The sequence below is a fragment of the Corvus kubaryi genome, unplaced genomic scaffold, assembly GCF_017639235.1.
Source record: "Corvus kubaryi isolate FWS band 111438036 unplaced genomic scaffold, C.kubaryi_AGA036_p1.0 137, whole genome shotgun sequence".
Classification (NCBI taxonomy): Eukaryota; Metazoa; Chordata; class Aves; order Passeriformes; family Corvidae; genus Corvus; species Corvus kubaryi.
The window spans coordinates 21304274-21329937 of NW_024580671.1; the positions used below are offsets into that span (position 1 = coordinate 21304274).

Sequence of the window (25664 nt, forward strand, 5' to 3'; positions counted from 1 at the left end):
AGGAAAAAAATGAAGCCTTCTATTAAGGAGACTATACACAGCTCAATTAAAAATGAATGTAACATTAGGTTGAACACCGACGTTCTGTAATGACAATAAAATTTTACATTACATGATTATTTTATTAACTTAATAATCCAATTCTAATCTAAGGATCCCAGTTATTTTCTTCTAGAAAATGGATCCATTGCTTCTCAATATACAAAACAATGGTAAAGCTGCATTTACAGTTGTTGGTTTCCCTCCTCTGAAGCTTTTTCAATTTTCATCAGTAGTGAATGAAAAAAAACCAATTGTAACACCTGTACCATTTGTAGAGATCTTAGCCTAGCAAGTATTCTCAGCTTCTGGCAATATTTGTCACATTTTATAACTGTCCCAGATGTGTTGCTTGAATAACTCCAATTTCATTTGGATGTTTTCATTACTCAGAATGTGTTTCTAAAGGGCTTGACTAAAAGATCTGTAAAATGACGTCTCATGCCCAGCCTATTGCCCTTAATCTAAAAGGAATCATTCCATACTCTTAAATCTTTAGACCTTTGCTTCAGATCTTACCTTGCCCTTTGAAACTAAGACTTTAAACCAGATGAAAAAGGTTAGAGAGCTACAAACATTCAGTTTTAGAAAAGAGAATTGCTGTCAGCTGTCCAGCTGTGAGGGGAGTACATTTTTAGGCACACTTTTTCACACCAGCACTACTAAAAACTGAACCAAGTTTCTTACTTTTCCTTGGTCTATGACATGGTGCCTTCTACTTAAGACTTTGAACTTAAAATGATCTCAAAATTTAAATTGGCAGTTAAAATCACAAAGGTAGTAACCCATGATAAAAACAGTAACTTCTAAGCCACTGATTTACTGAGCAAGGTAACTAGTTGTGTATTTAGGATTAGGTACACTTCTCTGATTGCAACCATATAGATTTTCATCTCTGGAAAAAACTATGAAGAAAAGCAGACAGCAGTTTTGGGCTAGCAATCTTCTAACACTATCAGAGAAGCTCTCCATGTGGTAAAAAAAGGGAAGCTGGTCTGACCCCGATGGAGACTTAGCTGTGGATCTCAAACCTACCCCTACCAGAACACTTCCCGTGCCAATCTGTCTGCAGATTACTCCATACAAACAGCATCTTGAGAGGCAATCTTAGAGGTCTTTGCTGTCTGCTGCTCCAAAGACAAACCACAGGATTTAACACACATGTGCAGGAATTAACATAACTTTTCTTGAGACCCAACCCAGAGCACTGCATCCAGCCCCAGGGCTGCCAACATAAGAACAAGGACCTGATGGAGTGAGTCCAGAGGAGGGTCACAAAGATGCTCAGAGGTATGGAGGACCTCTCCTATGAAGAAAAGCTGAGAGAGCTGGGGTTGTTCAGCCAGGAGAGGAGAAGGCTTTGAGGAGACCTTAGAGCAACTTTCCAGAACCTAAAGCGAACCTACAAGAAAACTGGAGAGAGACTTCTTGCAACGGTACGTAGTGATGGGACAAGGGGGAATGGCTTTAAGCTAAAGGAGGGTAGGTTTAGATTAGATGTTAAGAAGAAATTCTTTCCTGTGGGGGTGGTGAGACACTGAAAAAGGTTTCCCAGAGAAGTTGTGGATGCCCCATCCCTGGAAATGTTCAAGGCCAGGTTAGACGAGGCTTTGAGCTACATTGCTGAACAGGCACAAAGTTAATTTAAAATGGGATTAAATTAAAACAGGTTTGTGATGGTAAGCACACAAAAAAGACCATTTGTAGTGTGGGATGAGCTCTTCTTTACAGTTTTTATTTAAATAAAAAGACAGAATGAGCTAATAGTGCAGAACTCTGTATGAAAGCATCACCACACTGATGACATTGCAGAAACTGCCAGGCTACCACGGTGATGCCTATTTGGGGATGAGACGTACTCAAGGCCCCCGACAAAACAGTATTGATCTGCCAACACAATTGTGTTGACATTTAGCAGGACATGGACTATTTAAAGAGAGCCGACTATGACAAACATACTGTTTGAATAAAACAGGAGTAGTGCAGGACCATGGGGCTCTGCTACTATGTCAAAATTAAATGCAATATTTTAATAATTGAAATTATACTACTGTGGAGAAAAAACAAAACCAACAAACCACTTAATTGAATTTATAAAGAGTTACCTCTGTCTTTACATTCAGTATTGTGTTAGAATTGTTTTTGCCCATAAAGAATAGTGTATTATGAATTGAAATCCACCCTCAGACCTACGATAGCACAACTGACCCTACAGTTTCTGAGGCAGCATTCTGACACATGGGGTGGATTAGATCGGTTACATACTTTTAGTTTCTGAAAAAATTTTGCTGCCACAAGTACCTTTGATTTTGTAAAGGTTTATATTCCAAAAGACAAAAATTAGGTGAATGTTACCTTCCTACAAGTAACAGATGGACAGCACAAGAGACAGAAGGACATAAGAGGTAGGTGGCACACCCCCATCCTTGCAGTTAATGGGACTGGCACTCTCGGTATTGAAATAATGCCAGGCCAGGCCAGACCATATGCAGTGTCAACGTACGTCAGGTGAAAAGAACTCTCTTAAATTTGATGTCACAGATTAGTGTATGGTATCAAGAAACAACTCAGATCACCTGACGAGAAAGGCTAATAAATAAACTGCATCTTTCACCTGCATTATATGGGTGCTATGCTTATTTGTAATGGAATAAAGCAATACAAACCAAATCTAAAACAATTATTGAAATGATGTTTGGTTCTGCAGACTGGGAAAATAAGAATATTGCTTAGGTGACTATGTACAGCATAATCTTATGAATCTCATAATCAATTACATCTTCATTACTACAGACTCATGCATGTAAGGGAAGTTTCTGGACAACTTTCAAAAGAAATTTGGATGGCAAAAGTTAAAACATTTTAATCTGAAATAAATAAAAATATAATACAAAATAACACATAGAGTCTACCATATATAATTCTGGAATAGGCTAAGAAGCAGGAATACTTGCACGCAATTTCATTCTAATGATACTGTCAGCATATTTTGGGTGCATTTACAGAGCAGCAAATTCAAGCAAAACTAAAAGTCAGATTTTGCTGTGAATTACACTTTTCCAAAGCTATGGGAACTGTGTAAAGATAGCATACAGAAATTTCAGGAGAAGCCAACCTGAACTTTCCAGTCAAACCAGAGTCTCCTCAACTACGCTGTAGAGTTACTCTGAAGTTCCTGATACTCTGAACTTATCACTGCAAATTTTAGAACACCTCTGATAGGATAAATTTCTTCATCATTTATGGCATTAAAAAAAGCAGCCTACTTCATGCTTTCATTTCAGTAAGACAAATGATGCATAGTCAAAAAAAAAGTCCTGCCTGTATTTCACCTCACGTCCATGAAATTACTCAGATCATGATCTTCCCTGCAAGACCCCAATAAGGCATATGTTTTGCTACAGCATGACAACGTTTAATTTTTTAATACTACCTTCAACCCACATAGCACTGACCCACATAGCCCATCTAGTCTACTTACTTGGAAGAAAAAACACATGCAAATGAAACTTAAAATGTATTACCTGGTGTTTTAGAAAAGAACCCCAGCTACAGATCAAAGTATTTTCTCAATTCCTCCCCTAAAATTTAAAGAACTTAAAGTCTATTTTCAGTAAAATATTACTGCATCGTTTCATCTTCTAAGTTACCACCAGGTTTGCTCTTTTTAATGAAAATACAGAAAAAAAAATTTTTTTGCACATTAGTAACTTTCCAAAGTTCTGATTTGAGCATATCCAAAACCAGGAAAGACTGTTTAGATTGCATTCTTTTTATTTTTCAAAAATCCAAAAAAGCAAATATTTACAAGCACAAATGCAAGATTTCACACTATACCATGTATTTCATGTACTTTCAGGATTGAAGCCTTAATGGAACCCTTGACATGGGCATCAGTAGAAGATGTTGCCCAGTTTGGCCCAACCACTCTCAGGTACTTAAATCAAGTACCTAAAGAAAAAATGATTTATCTACATTGGTAAATCAGTCTGAGTAAGGAGCATGCTTTTGAAGAAAATCCCGTCATTGCCCCAAAGTTGCAGCACTTGGTTCACACTGCAGAATTGATTCAGAGCAGGTGAAAAAGGCTCCTCTTGAATTAAATAAAATCAGCTGTGGTGCTCAGCTAGTGTACCTCACATATTCCAGCCACTAGGGTGCTGTAAGTCTAGGACAAGACATGACAGAGACTAAACTAAATCCCCAGAAATGCATATGAGGTGATTACCAGATCCTCAGCAACCACTCAGTCTCTGTACAGATCTGTTTGGGCACACGTCACACTTGGCTCCCTTTGTAGTCAAGGAGACAAATGCCAAACAGAGTTCAGGTCTTCCAGATTACCATCTCTTTCTATCGAGTAACAACTTTGGTGGCCATCAGCGGCTAAAAATCCTTCATAGGTGCCTCAGAAATGTCCAATTTACTGCTCTTTGAACCATTTGTTCTTTAATTCTTCTCTCTGCACGGTAGGATTATCACATGCAATTAGCCCTCTTACTACAGGGCTGAATCTCACCCCACTGTTTCAACAAGTGGCTGTTGCTAGAAGGTACTCAGTTGACCAGGCTCTCTCAGCAGTGATGCTGCATTCGAATTTGCCCAAGTGGAGAAGATATGAATTAGGAGTCAGTCACATAAAATATGAGGACAAGTTCTAAGTGATGCTGCAGCACAGCTCAACACCATCTTTATGGCCTCTTCTCTAATGTGCAGAGGTTTTTCACTTATCTTTTTTCCTCGCACATGCACACAAAGACCAGTAAGTTGAGACGGGAAGAGCTTTAAAATTAAGAATTTAAAGAGCTTAAAAGTTAAGTTAATTGATAGTACAGACTAGAAAAGTCTACCTAGGTGTTCTATGGGTCACTGAGATGTTTGGTCATAGGTTCTGAGATATTACAGAGACAAGAATAAAAAGAATTGGCATTTACATATGAATGCAAGGCACCATTAAGGTAAACCGTAAGGGATAATCCATGCCAAAAGAAGAGTTTAGGACAGTGAGACTGTGAGTAACTGCATTAAAGGCTGAGAAGAGAACAAGGTACAAAACCCAGTAGGCAGGAAATGGACAGGTACCAGGCATGACCACTCATTCCAACTGCTTATTTTGTAAGGTTGAATAAGGACTTTAGCAAAGACAAACCAAAGAAGAATTTGACACACATGCAGTACTGATTACGGGGAGTTTCTATACCTAATCAATTACGCATATTCCATCCTAGTGAAGGCAAGAGGATATTGAACAAGTGTTGCTACAGTTACAATCTAAAGACAATACATACACAACTGAACCTGCATCACTCTGTCCATCACAGAGCTGAAGAAAGCCCATCTTAACATTTCAGAAGCATGGAGCTTTAAGATGAAATATGAAAAAAGAAACACCCTATATAAACAGTTGTAATAATTTTTTAATGCGAGACTACAATCACAATTTAAATATAAATTACATATTAATAAGAACAGATTCTTAAATCTATTCTCAATTCCTTTACTTCATTTTTTAAAAAAGTTGTGAGCAAAAGCAAACCAAAATTTTTCATAAGAAAAGAAGTATTGTAAGTTTTACTATCAACCTTACCTAATCCATAGATATTTTTCACATGAAATCTGTTGTGATTAAGCTAAGTGAGTTTGGATCTAAATTTATATCTCAGCTTTTACAAATATTTCAGATTAATTACTATGGAATAAATGAAGAATGGCACCTTAATTAGTAATGCTTCTCTTAGCAATTAGGATTCTCTTGGCTTCTTTTAGCAATTAAAGTGGCAGTGACATATCATTAAGGTCTTCAAAGATTCCCTGTGCCTCTCAGAAGTAATTACTGTGTGAAGCACTGAAAATCAGGCTCATAGCTATAATCTGTTCTCTAAGGATCTAGCAGCAGGATAAACACTTTGGCTTCTTCCTTCCATAGTAATTTTGCATTAACCCATTATCATTATCCAATCAATCATGAATGTAATTTTAATGTGTCATTTTTCATGAAGTTCAATTTCATTTTTAAAAAGTAACTGATTATAGTAAATTGATTTTGCAAAAATGTGTAATAGTAAAATCATTTAAATGAAAACAGTTATCACATTAGCACTTTTCTCCATGGCAAGATGCTAACATTCATTTAGCACAATGAAATACCAGCATTAAGCACAAAGTAGCATAACAGAAAATACTTACATGAGACACCTTGGTATAATAATAGTAACACCTTCATGCATAACTAAACGTGCAGCTTATAACGTATATAGGAAATTTTGACCTTAATATATACATGTTCCTTTATGAATGTACAAATGAGGACAGGTTTGTCAGAATTTAGCAAGATAAGATAGCTACAGCTACATGAATGGCATTTTTGACTCCAGACAAAATAAACAAAAAATATACACCACTGCTTTTGAATCCAATTTAAATTTGCTTTTTCATGATGGGCCAAAATTTGACCAATATTTCTGCAGAAAATAAATCCACTGTTCTAGTTTTTTAGTTTTCCTTTACTTTCCCAGTAGTCTCATTCCACATGTCAGAAGTCTTTGAAGTACTTGGGTTTACTCTGTGCTGGGATTTATGAGTTTTATTTTGCAAAAAGGGATTCTCACACGCTTGTCTTCAGGGGCCCAGGGTCTTGGATCTTCAGAGTCAGCAACTGTCTGGGACTTACTCTTGAAAAGAAAGATATTATCCTCTTCGTAAATTTTATTGAAAAGCTCTTACGGCTTCAAAGGAATCATGTTAACTTCATGCAGTAGTTAACTTACAGATCAGTCATACCAGCCCTTTCCAGTACAAGGTGTTTAGCAATGACTACATTTAATGAAGTATTCTGAAGTTTGCAGCCAGGATACTTTTTATAGCAGTTTGTGACATATTCTTCTTCAGGATTTTTCACTGAGTAGAGAAAATATGATCTACACATACAGATTTGTGGTGCTGGATGTTAGATGACACTTTGGCACACCCTGATGTAAAGTAAGGAGCAGGCATTCCTGAATGGTAATTCCTGAGTGGTATTTGCTGTGCTGTATACTTCAGGTGCTGATCACATTTTTTTACCAACCCCCCTTTTTTTCTTCAACAGTCCACTGTCTGAAATTCAAACAAAGCCTATTTCATCAGCCACAAAACATACCTTCCGTGAGTGGTAAAGACCTGGCCTTAATACAGTTTGCTTCAGCACTACAGAACCACCTACCGCTACCGTGCTTGTCTTGATCAAACCTGAGACTGTCATGCTAGGTCTAGACTGAACATGGATTAGGAAACGAAACTTTGTAGTTCACACCTCTTTTGTCTTTGAAGTCAAATAAACTCACCTGAAACTCTGGTACTTCTTTACACCTTCCTGTCAGAAATTACAATGAAATCTTTTGCCCAGTGTCTCAAAGGTATATGGCAAGCAAATACAAGGTCACATTGTCCATGCATTGAGCCTGAACATGAGCCAACTCTAATTCAAAAGTGTTGTGAACATGTGAGTGACCCCAACAGTTCTGTAGTGCAGGTGCTGGCATCACAGTGTCAATTTTTTGGTTTTGTGTTGGGTTTTGGCCAAATACTATGTCTCCCTCTCTCTGCTACCAAGCCCCATGACCTCTTCAATTACAGTAAAAGCAATCTCCAACTCACTTTTGCTTCTTAAATAAGTTTCTTTATGAGAGAATTCCCTTCAGAGATATATGCTTTTGTTCATTTTCTGTATTCCAGACATCCTCATTAGTTTAAAAGGTACTCTTTGGAAAAGAGTTCCTCTGTGTGGGTAGATGAGAATGAGGTTCTTTGGACACCTTGGGCACTACAGAGGCCAGCTAGACCAAGCAAACATTGTTGCATCCCATTTGCCGGTAACAAATGGAGAGACAAAAAAAACTGTGCACAACATAAAATCATAGTGAGAGGGAGTGACTAAGTTTTACTTAGACGCAGCTGAGATGAATACACACAATTCCTGTGACAGGATCATCTTACAGCAGACTGCTGCATCCCACAGTGTTTCAACATGTTGTACCAAGATTTCACAAGGCAATGACTGTGACAGACAGGAATCAGGAGTATTTTTGTTATTTGGTTAGTGAATCAAGAACAAATCTTCACTTTGAGGTAGGCATCCCTTTCCCAAACATGAAGAAGACTGGCTGAGGATTATCTTTTCACAGAGGAGTTTCAAATGGCACAAAGCTAGTCGAAAAATCTCTCATTTGTATATGGATTGCTGGTCATCTCAAAGAAACTGGAAGGCCTGATGCTGGCAGTGGGCAATCTCTCAGGCATTTTTAGAAAGATTTACCTTCTAAATGTATTTGAGACTAATTAGGAGTAATTGTAGAAGAAATGACAAAGATATTAACTACTGTTCTTAGGATAAGAAATTTTTTTGAACAAAACCAGAGGTATTAAAAATACAAATGGAGCACGTCTGCTGCCAAACAGAACAAGCTGTATGTGTTAGAGGACAACACAAATCCTAAAAAGTCACCAGTGTAGACAAAATTCTCACAGGAATTAATATAAGTGATGTTTATTTAATATAAAATATTTATTGAATTTTGTAAGATTTGAATAAGGATGAATTTATTCATCTTCATAACTATATAAATAGAAACTACTATATAAAGATCAGTATAGTAGGAAACCCCAGAAATACCAGTAGAAATGAAGTTATTTCTCCTAATTGTATTGTTACTTGTAGCAAAAATGTCTTACTATCTATCAAATTAGTCTGAGTTTCATTTAAAATAAAAGGAGACCAGGGCACTTTCACTTGGGCAGCTATGCAGTTTATCTTTTACCTGAATTTAGATTTCAGAAACTGTGAAATAGGCAGAAGAAAAAGACGACATGCCTGAAGCACACCTCTTGTTCTGGTAGTTCACCTTTTCAAAGCTTTGCATCTGGTCACAGGGCATTTATTTTAATTTAGGAGATATTTTAATTTAGGAGATATTTCTGAGCGCAATATATACAGAGAGAAGTTTACCTTACTACCTCCAGTGTACCTTTCCTGTTTTTCAATAGCCAGTGTCTTAGGCCAACCACTTAAATAAACCAACGTGTCAAGGTATCCCACCCTACATAGCAGTTGCTTTGAGAAAACTCAGAGAACTCTTACAAAGCCTAAACACCTAAATTTTTTGGCTGCTATAGTGAGGCCATATGATTAAATGATCAGAAAAGAATTCCAAATTATCTGATGCTATATAAAGCTTGCAAAATTCAAACAAACTCAACAGTTTCTTCCATCGGACTTCTCCTATGCTTCTTGGTCTTGACATTCACAAACCAAAAAATAAGCATTCTGCCAAGGGACAGGGAGAACTTTGCTCTTCGAGGCAGTAGCTGAAGTCATTGCTCTGCTACCCTTTTCCAAGAAGAAATGCAATAGCAGCAAACAGAAAGCTAGATGGTGCTACTATGCTGACTTTATGGTTACAACCAGATAGGCAGCACACGAGCTTGGAAAGACAAATCAAATACTATAAAGGGATCCAGAGGAGTTTACATATGTAGATAAAGAAATGCTGTAGTTAGGTAAGCATTTGAGTATTTTAACATTTGGTTCATGCTATGTTTATAAGAAATGAAAGACCAACAGGAATCTCTAAGATAATCAGCTCTTGCTTTTGAAAGAGGAAAACATTAAGGAGAAACATATTTTCAGTAACTGTTGAAAAATAATATACCAAGTTTTATCTCATAGAAAGCAGTACTAATTGAAGAAGTCTATGCTTCGTATTAACATATAATAACAAGCATTAGTAAGAATTTTCTAAGATGTTGCAAACATCTTAGGTATTATTGTAGGTTTCTAACACTTTCCTTCACTTTGAAGCAATTCTACACCTATTCATTTAAGAAAAATTAAACTTGAAGTTTAAATGAGCCAAAAATTTCTTTCTATTTCATCTTTTTACTGTTGGTAAAACAGATTTTTTAGAGTTATTCTGACATATTTGTGTGTTTTGGCTCAGAGACTAAGGACTGACACATTTCAAATTACAAAGGCTTATCTGTGACAGGGAGCTTGCAGTACTTGCTAAGAGAAGTGTGATTGTATTCCTGACATCTTACATTATCTGCATAAGTAACCCATAATTACAATAGAGTAATTGCAATGTATTCACCTTGCATATTTTTCTGAAATCATGATTGTGGGAGCAGATCTCATCTTCAGATCAAACCCAGATTACACATCTTCAAATTGTAAAGGTAATTCTGTTTCTTGTCCTGCTCTTCTTTGCCAGGTGACCATGAACAAACAGCCTGTAAGAGCTGGCACCAGCCTCCTTCTGGCTGACTTCAGTGCCCCCGTGGCTCTTCTCAGCTGAGCTGTGAGCTCAGTAGCAGCAGTGACTGCAGTTTATCCAGGCAACAGGCACGCACGGCAGCCCTACCACTGAGAAGCCAGCAGACTCCAGTGCTACCCTCAGCTTTGTCACCAAATTGCCCATGACCTTGGGTGATCTCTGTTTATTCCCGTGTTTCATTTCACTCAGCTGCAAACCAGATTATACTCATCTTTCTCTCTAAGGATAGGTGACAAATATCATAAAAATGAGAGGAAAAAATTACTTATCTTCTAATTCGGCATCTTAGAAGACTGCTAACCAGAGCATTTGTCTCACAGATATCCTTCAGTTCTAAAACTACAGCAGAAGGAGGAGAAATGTGATTCTTCTGTCACATTCAGGAACCACTAGCTATATTTACTGTTCATAAATACTGTCCTAAGAGCACTTCAGCCAATTGCAAGTGCAAAAGAGAAAAAACTTAGGAGTTAGCAAATTAATGGTGATCTTATATTCTCAAAAAATACAACCATAAAAAAAAACCCAAAAACAAAAACAAAGCAAAACCCAAAACCATCAAGTTTTGAGAGCAATATGATTTCACACAGATTCCTTACTATTATGGAGACCACAAATTTAAAGAAGTCACCAAAATGCTTTCTTTATAGATGAGAGACAGAGAGAAAATTCTAAGTGCTTGCAGAATGTTTATTCCAAATGCAAAAGTTTAAGAAATTAAAAGATACATTATTTACATATGAAACGTGTCATAGCAGAAAGCAGAACAGAACATAAAAGAATGAATTTTGCCCTTCAAATCTTGGAAAAAGTTCAGGACAAGAGCTAGGCTGAAATGTTTCGCTTTGGAAGTCAAACCCAAATAATACCACTTTGTAATATTGTCCTGTTCAGGCTGTTCAATTTGCAAGAATTTAATTTTATTTTATTATTTATTTTCCTTTTTTTTTCTTTTTTTTGTAAGACCACTGAGCATTACTAATCCTTTAAAAGCAAGCTTTAAAAAAAAATCCCAGTATTCCTTTTTTTATTTCTAGATTGGAAGCAATAGAATAATACCCTTTAGTAACCACTAGGCTATGCTAAGATACAACTAAACAGGCACACAATCTACTTTTTAAAATAATGCATGATTTAAATGCACACAGATGTGCAAAGGCACATCAAAAAACCCCCATGCATTAGAGAAGGGATTTAGAGTAACCCACCTATCTTGAGTCAATTAACCGGTCCTGCTGGGGTTTTCAACCCTAAAATAATTAGGAATTAAGGAGATCCAATTGAGCTTTCCTGAAGCAAACAGTACCTCCCTAATGCTGCTATTCTAACAAATAGACCTTTCAACAGAAAGAAACAGGTTTTTAGTATTTTATAGAGGAAGTTTTTAGCTCAAATTTTACTCCTTTCCTTTGATGGTTTGTTTTAGATTCAAGATTGCAACAGAAAAAAATATTAGAAATGCTAAAAAATCTCCTTTTGTATGGATATTTGCTTTACTAAATAAAGGAGATTTAAAAAATATCTCATATGTGCTCTTCATTTTAGATAAGGGAAAGGTTACCGCATTCTATGAGAAGACAAATGCAATACAAATTATGAGAAAGGAATCTAAAATATCATGAATTGTCAATAATTGGAACTGTTCTACAAATCCCCCTTAATGAGCAATATTTACCTTGTCACTACTCAGACTAGCTGTGTATGCTTTGCCTTGTAATATACTGACAGGATTCAGATACAAAAGGATATTTATATACCTTTTCAGATTAATTACTACTTTGAGAGCCTTTCATGTAAGAATAAAAATAAAAATGTAAAATAAGTAATAGGATTATGTTTACTGTAAGATGTATAATAGTGTTCAATTTTTTTAAAGCATGTAACAGAATACATTGAAAAAACATGAATTGTTTCCTTGAGCAAGTGTTTTTTTGAAATCATATTTGTGGAGTAACACTAGATTAACTGTATGAATGTGTCAACATAAACATAAACCTCTTTGTTGGAGAAGTACAAATGAACTGCAATTGAGATTCACAGTAGTGTTGAGTCATAAAGACTTTTATTTCTTGCTCTTAGAAAGGTTAAAATTCATAATTAAAAATCCCGAGTTTATAATCTAATTTAAAATATAATTTTTGGTTATGACTGTGGAAATCAGAGAGAACATGATCTGAAGGTGATGCAGTCCAGAATACTATTTGTGACTGAAGTACACAGCAGTAAAATTTGTAGAATTCAGTATTCTTGAAGCATAAATGCAAGACAAGTTTTGAAGTCTTCCAGCATATCCTGTGTCAGTAAGTAAAGTCAGTCTTAAAAAGGAAAGACTTTTCTGAAGAGATAAAATTGAAAATCCACCATTTGACTGGGCCTGTGGGTTTTCCCAACCCTGCAGAACCTGAAATATTTGGGCACAGTTCCCATATCTAAAAAAACTGTGTCTTATTGTAATTAGATAGAGTATTAATCTACTAAAACCCATCCCTCTGCAATTGGCTGTGGGATAAAATTGGAATTCAACTCGGAAGCACTTTTGAGACTCTCAACTGAAAATAATTACGTAATACTAACAGATTGCCTTCTTTTCCTAAGAGACATAAGAATCTTGTACATTAGTTTGTTAACTCAGACTGACACACAGAAAACATTACGTTGTCTAGTTCAAACTTTGGTTAAGGATAAAGCTTCTGAAAAATACAATGAAGAATTAGAACTTAGCTGGGTTGAACACACTAACTACACTAGAACTCTGTTATAAAGCTTGTAAAATTCAACTTGCTGACATGATGAAATTCCAGGAGAAAGGATGATCACATTCTGTCATCCTTCTATATCCCTTTCTTTTGTGTACTCTATGACACGGTACTTAAATATATGACCACATTCTAACAATCAAATAAAATCAAATAAAACATAAATAACATAGACAAAAACCTCCCAGTTGTTTTCACTATTCAGGATAGCAGCAGCTGCCTTTGAGCTGTTCAGCACTTTATTTTGTCCTATGGCCTCCTTCATTATGTTTTATGCAAACACTGCTTTACAGAGAGACTTGATATTTGCATTTCCACATTGTACAGGTTTTCCAGGGAATTGCAGAGCCTGGCACTGTTATAACCCTGCCCAGCAGAGGACAAGCCTTTGGCAGAGCGAAGTGACGATGCTTCCACTCCCCTAGCTCCTCTGGAGTGTGGGAACCTTTTCTACCAGATGCTTCCAAAGATTTATCTTCATATGTGTATGATCCTGGGAGGTGGTACTACTGTCCCTTGATAACAGGACAATTGAAATACTAAAAATTTTAGGCTTCAGAGATTAATTTTTAGGATACCTGGACTTGTACAGCACAATGAGTATTTAAAGTCCCATTTCCACTGACTTCAGCTAACAGCTGAGTGTTGACCACCTCTATAAAATCAGATTCCAGTTTATCAAACTGGACACAGGAAACAAGTAACATCAGTTACTGTAGGTGGAAACATTTCAGTCTCTTATAGGAAACTTCTGTGCAGAACAAATGGGGATAAAAGCCAGTTTCTTCCAAGCAACCCTCAACTATTTTAACTGCAAAATATTCCTTTGCCTTTCTGATGATAATGTCCATCATCCATCACATATATCCAGTCTCTTCACAAATGCAGATTTCCCTGATAACACACTATGAGCTCAGAACCAGAGCAGCTTTAATATGTGTATTAAAGCAAGTGGGAATCGCTCTTGAAAAAAACCAGCAAATGACCACTTAATACTTATACTCACCCAGGAAGTCAAGAGAAGGCTGCAGAGAGTTCCTGGATGATGGCTCTTTGTAATATTAATAGTTCCTGACTGTATATACTAAGAATTCTACTAGCAGGTGCTCTTTTCCCTCCAAACAAATACCCTCTTCCTTCCTCTTCACTGCAACTCCAGTGTTTTCTACAATACTTCATCAATCTCTTCAACAGTTATTGAAGGAATTATTAAGTTTTTATTTCATTTCACATATATTAATGGGGGACAAGTCCATACATCCCTTCGTGCCCTAACTTTTCTTAACAAGTATGCAGGTAATAATCATTACAGCTAATAGCTATAAGGAAGTGGAAATGATGACTGACCTAGAGCATTTTTGGTGGGAAGAACTACAATATCTGCCTGGAGAATAGTGACAGTAGTGATCCTGAAATAAAATGCAGAAGTAAACAACTGTGCCAGGAGATCAGTATTCAAAATCAATCTGAGGAAGTAACCATCAGCAGCAGATGAAATGGATAACGATTAAATTAAATTACTGACAACAATATTTGATGAGGTTCTTTAATGGTCAGACAAGACTACTGATATAAACCAGCAAGGTTAACTGAATTGGGGGGGCTAGAAGACCCTCTGAAGACCCCAGAAGAACATCTTCTTGCCAAGACAGCCTCTGGGGAAATAGAGGAGCATGATGAGAGGAAGTGTTGGAGCCTTCTCCTTGTTGCTGGATCCAGTTGCATGTTACACTCTAACTGGGGGTGCAGAGAGCATGACCCCAACATTACCAGTGACCTGATCCAAAATGGGAACTTCTCCTAGTCATTGCTTAGGATAGGGGCATGGCAGCACAACACCCCTGATGTGTGTAGGGTGAAGTTTGCAATTGAACCAGGTCATGTGCAGATGAAAATGCTGCACATCATTCCTTGCTGATGTGGTTTAAGTCAGCCTGCCTCCATGCTGCCTTTTGACAAGCCTGCTGAAGAGGGCAGGTAGCACCGTGCCTCCCTGCATCCTGCACTACTGCCAACGGGCTGAAAACCTTTCAGCAGCAGGAAACTGAATCCATGCTGGTGGGCTGGATCTAGATAAAGGTGTGCCACCATCACCAAACCCTTTCACTGGTGTTTGGTGAGTGCAAATGAACGGGCCAGGAGGTGGGACTCACAGGAGAGCTTTATGCTTTATCATGCTTTAGTACAAACACTGTTCTCTCCTCTCCAGCTCCTCTCTACTCCAGCTTATTCATGTCAGCTGAGTCTTCCTGCTCTCTCCTGCTACATTATCCCATTTCCCTTATGTATTTGCTGCCCTGCTTTGAAGTTTTCTCATCTCAGTTCCAGTCTCCAAGCACAGTAGCTCCAGTTCCCCCCTGACTCTATGACTAGTTTCCCTCTCTTTCCTCGTAACTCCTGGTCACCAGTCACAGGTCTCCATCTAGCAAGTCACATTGTTACAGTCCTAATCATAAGTGTCTAAGTTTCACAAAACCAAAATGAAGGACAAGATTGATACATGGGAAATCTGAGCCCAACTAATTAACACTTTGACAAAACTTCAGTCAGTTTGGTAGTTTTTTTAAAGAAAGTATCATATATAGGAAACTTTGGCAATTACTGCCTGTATACAATGAGCAGAACACAAACAGGAGGAGCCCAAAAAGAAATCTAAATAGCATGGACAGTATATTGGTTCTTTGCGATTGCTTTATAAAAAAGATACAGACTTGCTTTAGCAACACTACCTGTTCTTGCAGCTGGGCTGAGGAATAGCGGTGGCAGTCGATTAAAGGAGCTGTCTTTATGAATAATCTATTCCACATAGTTTCAGTGTTAGACAGAAAAACATCCTTAAACTGGCATTCATACATACTATTTTTTCAAGAGAAAGACCATACAACAGACAGAGAAAGAAAGGGGAGACTATGTGGCAAATATCACTCCATTCAGGTATATGATTAATCCTATTTTAATGGAAAAACATTTTTCTCCTAAATATTTAGCCAAGTCCCATAAATTGTAACATTCAAAACCAGTATCTAAATGAGACTGTACTCTTAGTTCTCCATTTCAGACCTAGCTCAGCATCTGTCTTAACACATCACTGAACATCTGAAATGAATGTTATTCCTGACTAGTCCAAACTTCATGTATAAAATGCAGATGTAACACAATACCATACTATAGGAAATGTTTTACAAATTTATAAGGTTTTAAAAACTTTATGGTTTTAGATACACTTCGTAAAAACACAGGCACAGTGAGACAAAATAATAAAATAGAGACAGCCAGGAAATGGACACTTACCCACAGTGCTTCATGTGAGGTGGTTTATCCATTCTCACCGCCAGTTTAATTTTCAGGTCACTGTCCTGACTGTTTTTGGGAACTATCATTTTATGCAGATCAGGGGACTTTGGGCTATTGGACGTTGGATATAACACTACCTGCAAGTCATGAAAAGATAAACTTCAGCAAGCTAATAAAAAACACCCCTGGTAATCTTTAATGGAAACATCTAAGCAGTGAAGATTCTTGTTGCATCTCCTCCAATATGAAAGATGACTAAAAAAGATTTCATAAATCTAATAAACCAGCAGAATCAATCTTATTGTAACAGACGAATTTCAAAAATTAACTCCTTCCTTCTCTTATAAATGGGTATTTTCATATTATGAGTTAATAAAATTTCCTCCTGTTAATACATTCTGAATTAAGAGCTTTTTAAAAAAAAAAGAACAGTTGGCATTTCAAAAGGGTCATGTAGAATTAAACAGGAACCTAAACTTTTACATTAGTCAATGCTCTGCTGGAAACACCTTTTGAAGCAATTTTTTGTAGCATTATGTAACAGATCAGCCCTCAGTAGTGGCACTACTTGAGAGAAGATAACCAAAGCATATGTCTTGTTACTGTCTCCAGTTTTTGATCAATAGCATTAATAAAAGTCAATTTTAGTAAAAAAACACAGAAATTGTAGATGAATTCCAAAGCATCTTTGCTGCAAATGGAATATAATAAATGTAAGATGCTATGTACAATTCACATGTGATATGACACAAACCTTTTGTTTAATCTACAGTGATAGACATAAAAAACCCCAAACCATTGAATTTTAAAGATTTATTTTTTAAAACATTTATATAAATTTCTTGAATTTTCTAACAATTAATTTTAGACTAATATTAGTCACAAGTTGTTAAATATTTATTTACCACCCAAAAAGTTTATCAATGTATAGCCAGTACAATTAAAAATTACTGCTTCATCAAATCCTTACCCACAGCGACATGTTCAGCAGTTAAATGCTGCTGGAACATAATTTCCTTTCATTCTTATTATAAGTACTACTTTTGAACCACTTTAGACTCTAAAGTATTAACATATTACTTGGGAGTCTGTCATAACATTCAGGGAGTTCTGAATTATCATTATCATTTCAAAAATAACAACACTCTAAAAAGTACCATTCTTCACATCTTTCATTTCCTGAAAAACAGAATTAATTATTATGTTAACCATCAAGTTAAGTTCTTACACATAGTACTTGTGTCTTGTGTCATATATCTAAAACACAATATATTGTCCCCCATGTTACTATGAAGGTTAAATCAAGTATTTGAGCAAAACTGTCCAAACAGGTATAAATCTAAAAGACGTTATTAAGCCAAAAATATTACAACAGTGTCATTCAGATCTAATCATCTGAAAGATGGCCTAAGTGGAAGGCCTTCAGCTTCTCATCTCAATAATTTGCAGAAGCACATCCCTGCATCCCGTTAATATCAGGAGCTCCAAGCTCCTCTCAAGCAGAGAAATATGATGCATCACTCCTAATCAAATATGCAACCTTTGTAAAACCAGTGGAAGAAATAACCTGTCAGATTTATTGAGTACATTCAGTACCTTTTAAAGAGATAGCAGAAGAATCAGTATATTCTGATTTTAGCAAACCAGGAGTTTACTTTTTTCTTTTCTTGCAAATGCACAGAAACCACTATCTATAACAGAGTTTATTCCTTTGTTCTGATTTTCATTCTGAGTAAAAGGCACTCGTTAAAAAAACATTTAAAAATATTATGAGCATGGCAACCTTTGCGTTCTGATGTATCAAAGGGAAAATTATTTTTGGTTATCCCTTTAACTGCAAGATTATATAAACAGAACTATTATACATTCCTTGCATTTAATCACTAGGTATTTACATAGAACTGCAGGTGATGCTAAGAATTTTTCCTTTTCTACAGGTTGCAGTTCCTGTTGTCCTGTAAAAGCTTATTACTGCTCAAGCATCTCAAGTGACATCTTTCTCCTGTCAACTTCCTGAGATTTTAGAATGCTGATGAAAATAAAAGCAGACAAGAGTATAACTAATTTATATCTGCAGTACTGACAATTCCTTTCCTGAATTTTTAAAGAAGTATTATGGGGCTTCAATTTCAAACCTCTCACTAAGAATAAGTATCTGTCAGACTGTTTAAGTATGCACTGTGTTAGGTTATACTTTGTCATGCCTTCCAGCTTTAAACAATGAGAGCTTGAGAGAACTTTGTAATCAAACTTTTTGTTACACACAAACACATGTATGCACATGCACACAAAGCATTTGACAGGCATTAATTACTTTGCAATAACCTTCATACTAATATTGCCCTTAGGGGCAATGATAACTACGGTGTACCATACCATCAGCACAACCTGTAAGCTCCCACAAAATCGCTGAAACCAAAACACTTGGCAACTGCTCCTTGATAAGAAAAGTAAAAAATTGCTGAAATTTCTATTAAAAGCATTCTCTCCACTATGGAACACTGTAATGTGAGGTCACTGCCATTGTCCATTGAGAAGCTTTCTAGGGTTATTCTGTCTCAGATTTCCTTTCAGCACGCTTAAGGGGTTTTAATCTTCTGGTTGTTTCATAATCTACTTTAAAAAAATGAAATGGTATCAACTCACATGTTTTCTCTGGCAGGTATAATAATCACCTAGAGGATACCCTCACTGTGCCTAAAACTTCCATAAATTTCATAAAATTTCTGCTGCATCATATATTTTTGTACTATATCATATATTTCTGAACTTTTAATTTATTTTATTTTGGTTTATTTTATTGTTCATATACCTGTGGATATCACCATGGTAAGTTGTGCAGCAGCAGCACAGAGAGTTTGGACAGTGTTTACCATAATTATACTAACAGATAATCTATGTTAAAAAGTACAATGAACTGTTAATGACCAGAAAGCTACACAGTGAACATAGTTGCTGTGAATTGGATTGCTTCAACTCATGTAAAGCAAATTAATACTATCAGAACAGTGTGGGTTGAGATAATTAAGTAAATTCAATCATCTCATAAACATTAAAAAATACTTGACCACGTGTTCCAATTCTATCTAGCATTACATTTCCTCACACCACACTGTAACTGAAAAAGTGTCAAGTTCACTTTATGCCTCTACTCACCTGGATGTAAAATAAACACAGAAATCTTAAATACTATAGAGCAACATTGTAGGCATTTGTGCAAGTGATGTTCTCAAAATACTGTTTGTTAGCTGTGAATGACTGAAAATGTTTCTCTCTTGGGCTTAAAAGATGACAGGTTGAAAGACGCTGAAGCTAATATCATTTGACAACTTAAGTAACCATCATTTTTGTGATTCCATTGTGTATTTAGGTCCCCAGGTGGGTCACAATGGAAGAAGTTAATTTAAGTACACCTGAGCCAAACAGTCAATCCAGACAAGCAACTATTAATTCTATTTTTGGCCCATTGATCATATCTTCTTTTAAAGGTATGAAAGACTGAGTTGCCTAAAGTACTCTAAAAGCTTAAACAAACCAAACTGGGGGCAGTCTTGTTTTCTCAGAGAAGATAATTGAGCAAAAGGTTCAGATTGAACAGCCTGTTCAGAAATATCTCCAACAGGTACTCCCATGTTGAGATAAAACTCTCAGGCTAACCATTAATGGCTGTAGTTGTCCTGCTGTCAAAAGAATAGGCAGCCTTCAAAAGGGACTAATGAAGGCAAGCAGACTGGCAAGTCGTAAGCACCTCAAGAAAAATCAAGAGTCAAGATATTCTCTACTTTTTCCCCCCTCTGACACTTGTGGCTGAGTTTCAGCCAACTTGTGTCCCCACTTTCTGGATGCTCCCCATCCCCTACTTCCACCAAAACTCATGATATTCAAGAGTTGAACCTCAGTGATAGATTTACCCACTCTTTTGACCCAAGTATTTGAGATGAGATAGATTTTATAAGTTGGGATGATCTAAGACACATTTTGAAATTTCAGATCCTGGGCACCAGACCTTGGTAATCATGGTAATTCTGAGCTGACTGTGCTGAATTTTGGCTCACTGTCACATGCAAAAATGATGAAAGTGAAGAAGATCTGCATCTTAATGCCCTGGCTGAAGAGGCAGGTGATGTTTAGCATGCTATTACAAAAAATAGTTATCTGGCCTTCAGTACAGACCATACCACACAACCTTAAAAAAAAAGGAAGATGCAGCTTATCCACAGTCTGCTCTTCATAACACAGCCTGTGTCATCTTCAGAAAGCAAACCAAACCTCAGCCCAGCCCCAGCCCCATCCCCAGGGAGGCTCCCGATGCATGGAGGTGCCCTGGTGTCTCCCAATCCTGCCCCATGCCCCGATACCCCAGGGAGTTGCTCCTGCTTCTGGCATCCAGCTTCCTATCCTTTCTTCAAACTCTATGGTCTCCAAAAGGAAAGCTAGAAAATTTTATGAGACAAAAGTTCTCATGCCTGATGTGCTCTTTCAGAACACAAATGGTGTTAAAAATGTTTGGTTTTTTGCTGCTGGCCAAAAGGGCATTTTCTTTTTTATCTTATACCATACATAGAATGAAAACTTTCAAACTCTTATCTTAAGGTCTGGCTAAGTTACAAACAGTTGAGAACTCAATATACATCACACAGCCTTAATCATAAGCAGCTTTGTGAGGTCTGTTCAGAATAAACAACACACTCCTAGTCATGCAACAAATCCCACAACGAACTAGAGAAACCAAACTCTCTAACTCCCATGCTCTACCAGAGACATTTCTAACTCAATTTGTGATTATTTAAAGCTATGAAAAACAGCCAGTGCTTGACATGTAAGATCACATAGTCCCTCAACTCCATTTGTTGAAGCTTTCATCATGCCACAGGACTAATTAATACAATGTAAGGATTTTCTTTCATGTTTTAAAACACAGCAATTTGAAAAGACGCCAGTGCAAGCAGAGAGGACAGGCAAAATTTAAGTTATAAAACAAGTACCCATTATTATTAGGCATATGTAAACTTATGCTGCTGGTCATCCTCTGAACAAATATGATAGAAAAATCTAGTTAAATATGTGCTGTTTCACTGATCTGAAAATAGTTATAGACCAAAAATTATTGAAGGTGGTTTGGGATATGAAATAGATGACTAGAGAAACCCTTTAACGTTATGTAGTTTGTGTAACTCTGGCCCCAGCCTCACTTATGGGACACCTGGTTTTGATAGAAATGTCTACTGACTCCTCTCAAGATACCTTCTACCCTAACTTGAAAGTTTGGAGCTGTTCTGTGTTATGTCAGCCCCTTGCCCAAAGACTGGCTAATGTCAGAAAGCCAGAAGCTGCTGTCAGTGTGACAAGAAGTTCCCTCGAATGCCCTAGCAGCAGCCTGCCAAGCACAGCACTGCACTTGCTTTCCCTGAGCATTAAGTCATGACAACCTGCTACCAGGTGATTGCAGAAAAAGAAGCTCAAGAAGAGGCTCAAATTTGGAGGTAGAAAGGGGAAAAGGAGATGTCTCTCTTGAGAGTAATTCCCTTAGAAAAGTTATCACCTTGGGAACCCCTAAAGAATGGGTTAATAAAAGCTCGATCACCAAGGGACTTGATGGGTTTTCTCTGCATGCTCCATCATCTCACCTATTGAGTAATCTCTTGCTGTTTGGCTATGATTGCATTACAGCTGAAACACCAAGACAAGGCTTTGGGTAACAGGTGGTTAAAAAGAAACAAAATACAACAGAAAAACTGAATAGGCACATGGTGAGAGGGCTATCTAGAATACTGCTGATTATAAAGAACTGTTTATACAATCAACCTCTGTTGATGGTGCTGGCTGAACACTTACTCTGGTAGGTCTTAGCAATTGATAAAAGTAGTCTTTGAGTCCTGCCTAAAGAGCCTCTCCCCCATATCTAAGAGAGAGAATACCTGAATACAAAATATCTCAAGCATTTCCAATGAGAGGCACTCTCAAAGAAGCTACTGAGAACCCCGTTAGAATGGAAACAATAACACTTGGACAGACATCACAGAGTGCTGACAGGCAGACTGCTTGGGGGACAAGAGACAAAGTGGGAGTGGAAGCAATCTCTTATCATTTTCCATACTCAAAAAAGAAAGACAGAAGAACTCAGACCTGAGAAACCTCAGTAATTTCAAAGTGCCATGGAGAAAGACAATCCCCAGGATGGCAGGCTTTAAATTAACAGTCACAGAATGAAACTGTCTCTGCTCAGGGGCTCTTTGAATGCGGCACAGAAGATAAACAACATGCCCAGTGCAGTCGACATTCAGAAACCCAGCAATCCTGTGAGTATAGGTACCTAGCCAGCACTGCTATTTTATAATTTTAAATCAAACACAGAGTAACAGTATTAAAGGAAAAAACCCAAAAAAGCATAGCTGCACAGCTAATTATTACTGGCTGCAGCTGACTGTGACAAGCAGGCTGTGAGACAATAGCTGTCTTTTAATTGAATAGTTAGAGTGACAAGGCTGAAATATTCTTATATTCAAAAAGTATCAGCAATCAAACAGCACCTGCTGCTCTCACATTGTATCCACATGTGTGCTAAGCACGCACAATGGCTGTCACTTTGAATTACTAGGTTTGAACATCTTTATACACAAAGTACTGAACAAGCAAAAGTGGTGTCAGATCCCTGTGTTTCAGAAACCACCAGGCTGATTTTGCAGAAGTATTTACACCAAACCCTGAAGGCTTCTTCACACTTTCTCAATTGTTGCAAGTACAAATGCAAACATCAATTCTGCCTTCTGTATGCATATACAAAAATTATTCAAGTGGCCAGATAAGTTTCAGTCATATAAAATCTGTACCACAAATTATAAAGATATTTGACTAAAGTAAGTTCTTAACATTTCCTCATTAGAATAAGTTTAGCTTCAAAGATACAGCCTGTCTCACTTTCTAGAAGTTAAAGTCAGGGGTTCAAGTCACTGTATGTAGAGGTCTGTACAAACACAGACACAGACCACTCCAAAAGCTCATGTTCTGCAGAACCCAAATCCAAATAACATCCTTTCCCCTCCTGTGCAGCCTACATCTCTGCTTTTAATTTCAGTGGAAAACTGAATTTGTACAACTGTTCTCCACTTTGTGTAGAACAGAGAATACAGTTTAAGATTTATTTTCACTTGAAAGTGGTCAGCAGGAAGCCAGAAGAATATCCTGCAGCAAGGAAAATCTTCTCTTGAGATTCACAACTGGATTTACTGGTATTTTTGGAGGAAGACAGCCATATCAGACAAGTGACATAGGAAGTATTACTTCCTTTCAGTTAACCACATCTTAAATGCTTTGAAGGGAGAAGTTGTTAAATAAGACAACATCCCTTCTATCATTTGGTGCTGACCTGGTGACTTCTGCAGCAGAGGTTGTGAGGCCCCAGCCTGAGCTTCCAAACATGGAGTATATAAAGCTGTAAGTATGATCTGTTCTCTCTACTGAAAGCACAGGCCTGCACCCCTTCTGCTCCTCAGTGAGCTGGTTACTTCTGGAAATAAGCGGTGTCTTCTCTGGAAATGAGGGACCTGCTGATACCAGGGTCTACATCTTAAGTTCCTAAGTGAGAGAAATCACTATGCACAGATGGGTTTAATGGAAATACCTTCTCCTCTACAGCTCTGGGGAAACCTTTGCTGGCTCCATATTTCTCTTTTCCTAAAAAACTGATGCCTTGGTGGCAGAAGAAACCTTTTAGTATGTGATAGAAGTTCAAAATTCAAACCATGTAGCTTGATGCTGCCTTCTATTACTAATTATAGATTAAACAGAACAAAACCTTCAGAATAACCGCAAGTTATTGGAAATGCAAGCTTCAGTAATGTAGAAAAGTGGTATCAAGTCAAGACACACACTGTCAAGAAAGTACTTGATAGATGAGAATTAACGTCCACAGTAAGCTTACCTCAGAAGGGGTAGGTTTGAGTTGAATTTTTAAGTACAGGAAAAATACCAGTAGGAAGTATCTTCAGACCTTTTCCAAGGATAACAAATCTAGCTTGATCAGATGAACTCCTGCAAGTCACTGCATTGTAATGACCCAGCATAAAGTTGCCAATATAAAAATTAAGCTTATCCAGTGGGATTCTGCATCTTTTCAAATGCTATTTGAATTTAAATCTCTCAGATCTGAAAACAAAGACATCACCAACAAAAGAAGACTTTGAAAGCTAAAATGTGTACCGTAAGAGTACATAGTACTGCCAATTATTTTGTAAGAATTCTGTCAGATCTTCTCCCAATCTCCCCTTAAACTAGCAACCACCACTCACAAATACTCTGGTTAAACCAGAGGAGTAAGTTGGAGGATTCTTTCTTCTCCTGAATTAAGTGTCTACCCCCACAAGCTGGAAGGTGTCTGTCAGCAACCCTAGGTTTTACCAGACCTGGGAGGTGCAGAAGGACAGACACCCAAACAGGCTAATGCACAGCCAACATGCCCTTTTTATGTTATTTTCCACTGCGAAGGACCATGTGCACTACATAGGGTCATTGTGGGAGGTTTATCTTTTGCTGACTTATCTTTCTCAGAAGGTATTCTTTGGCAAGGATGTGGGCTGGACATTTTTGGTAAATCAGAAGTGGATTATAAAATGGAAAAGCAGTGTCCAGGCATCTCTTGGGTACTTCTGTTTGCTATTCCCAATCTCAGCACAAGCTTTAATGTGAGGGGGAAAAAAGGTGATGGCCTTTATCCTTTTCACAAGGGAAAAAGAAAAACAGCAAAAAGGAATTATTTTAATAGGCTTATCTCAGAGCCAAATCTCAGAGCATCTGATAAAAACAAACAGACTCTCTGCCAAAGAATACCAGGAGAGTAAGAATCAACAACAGAAAGAGAAGATTGCTCTTCCCTACCTCATCTTTAGTATAACTTGCTTTGTCTCTGGGAAAGCTGGGTCAGACTCCAACAGAGCACTGAGCTCTCTATACCCTCTCAATTACCTATTTTCTTCCCTTTCCCTCACCCCTCCCAACCAAGAAACCTTCAAACTTGTTCAACCAGCTGACAAACACAGATGTGTCAGAAGGCAGCCAGGAGTGTGCAGGGAGAGGAGGCAGTGAAAAACCCGCAAACCGATCAGCTGTGGCCACAGGACACAAGGCAAAAGCTATATTCAATATTTTATATTTGAAGTGTTTTCATTCTTTAAAACTAAATTTTTAATATTAACTTCCTGTCCTAGAAACTCAGACAAGCTGCAGCATAAGAAAGCAGGCCAGGGCTGGTACCCAAAGTTTGGATATT

General features: G+C 37.3%; 1 protein-coding gene across 24 annotated transcripts in view; it reads right to left on the reverse strand.

Annotated features, from left to right (window-relative positions):
- CADPS2 (calcium dependent secretion activator 2) overlaps window positions 1-25664 on the reverse strand; it is a 294985-nt gene that overhangs the window by 123106 nt on the left and 146215 nt on the right. For all 24 annotated transcript variants that reach the window (XM_042018140.1, XM_042018137.1, XM_042018148.1 and 21 more), the window contains exon 8: window positions 16397-16536. In XM_042018140.1, the coding sequence (XP_041874074.1) occupies window positions 16397-16536 (140 nt within the window). The remainder of the gene's footprint in view (window positions 1-16396; window positions 16537-25664) is intronic.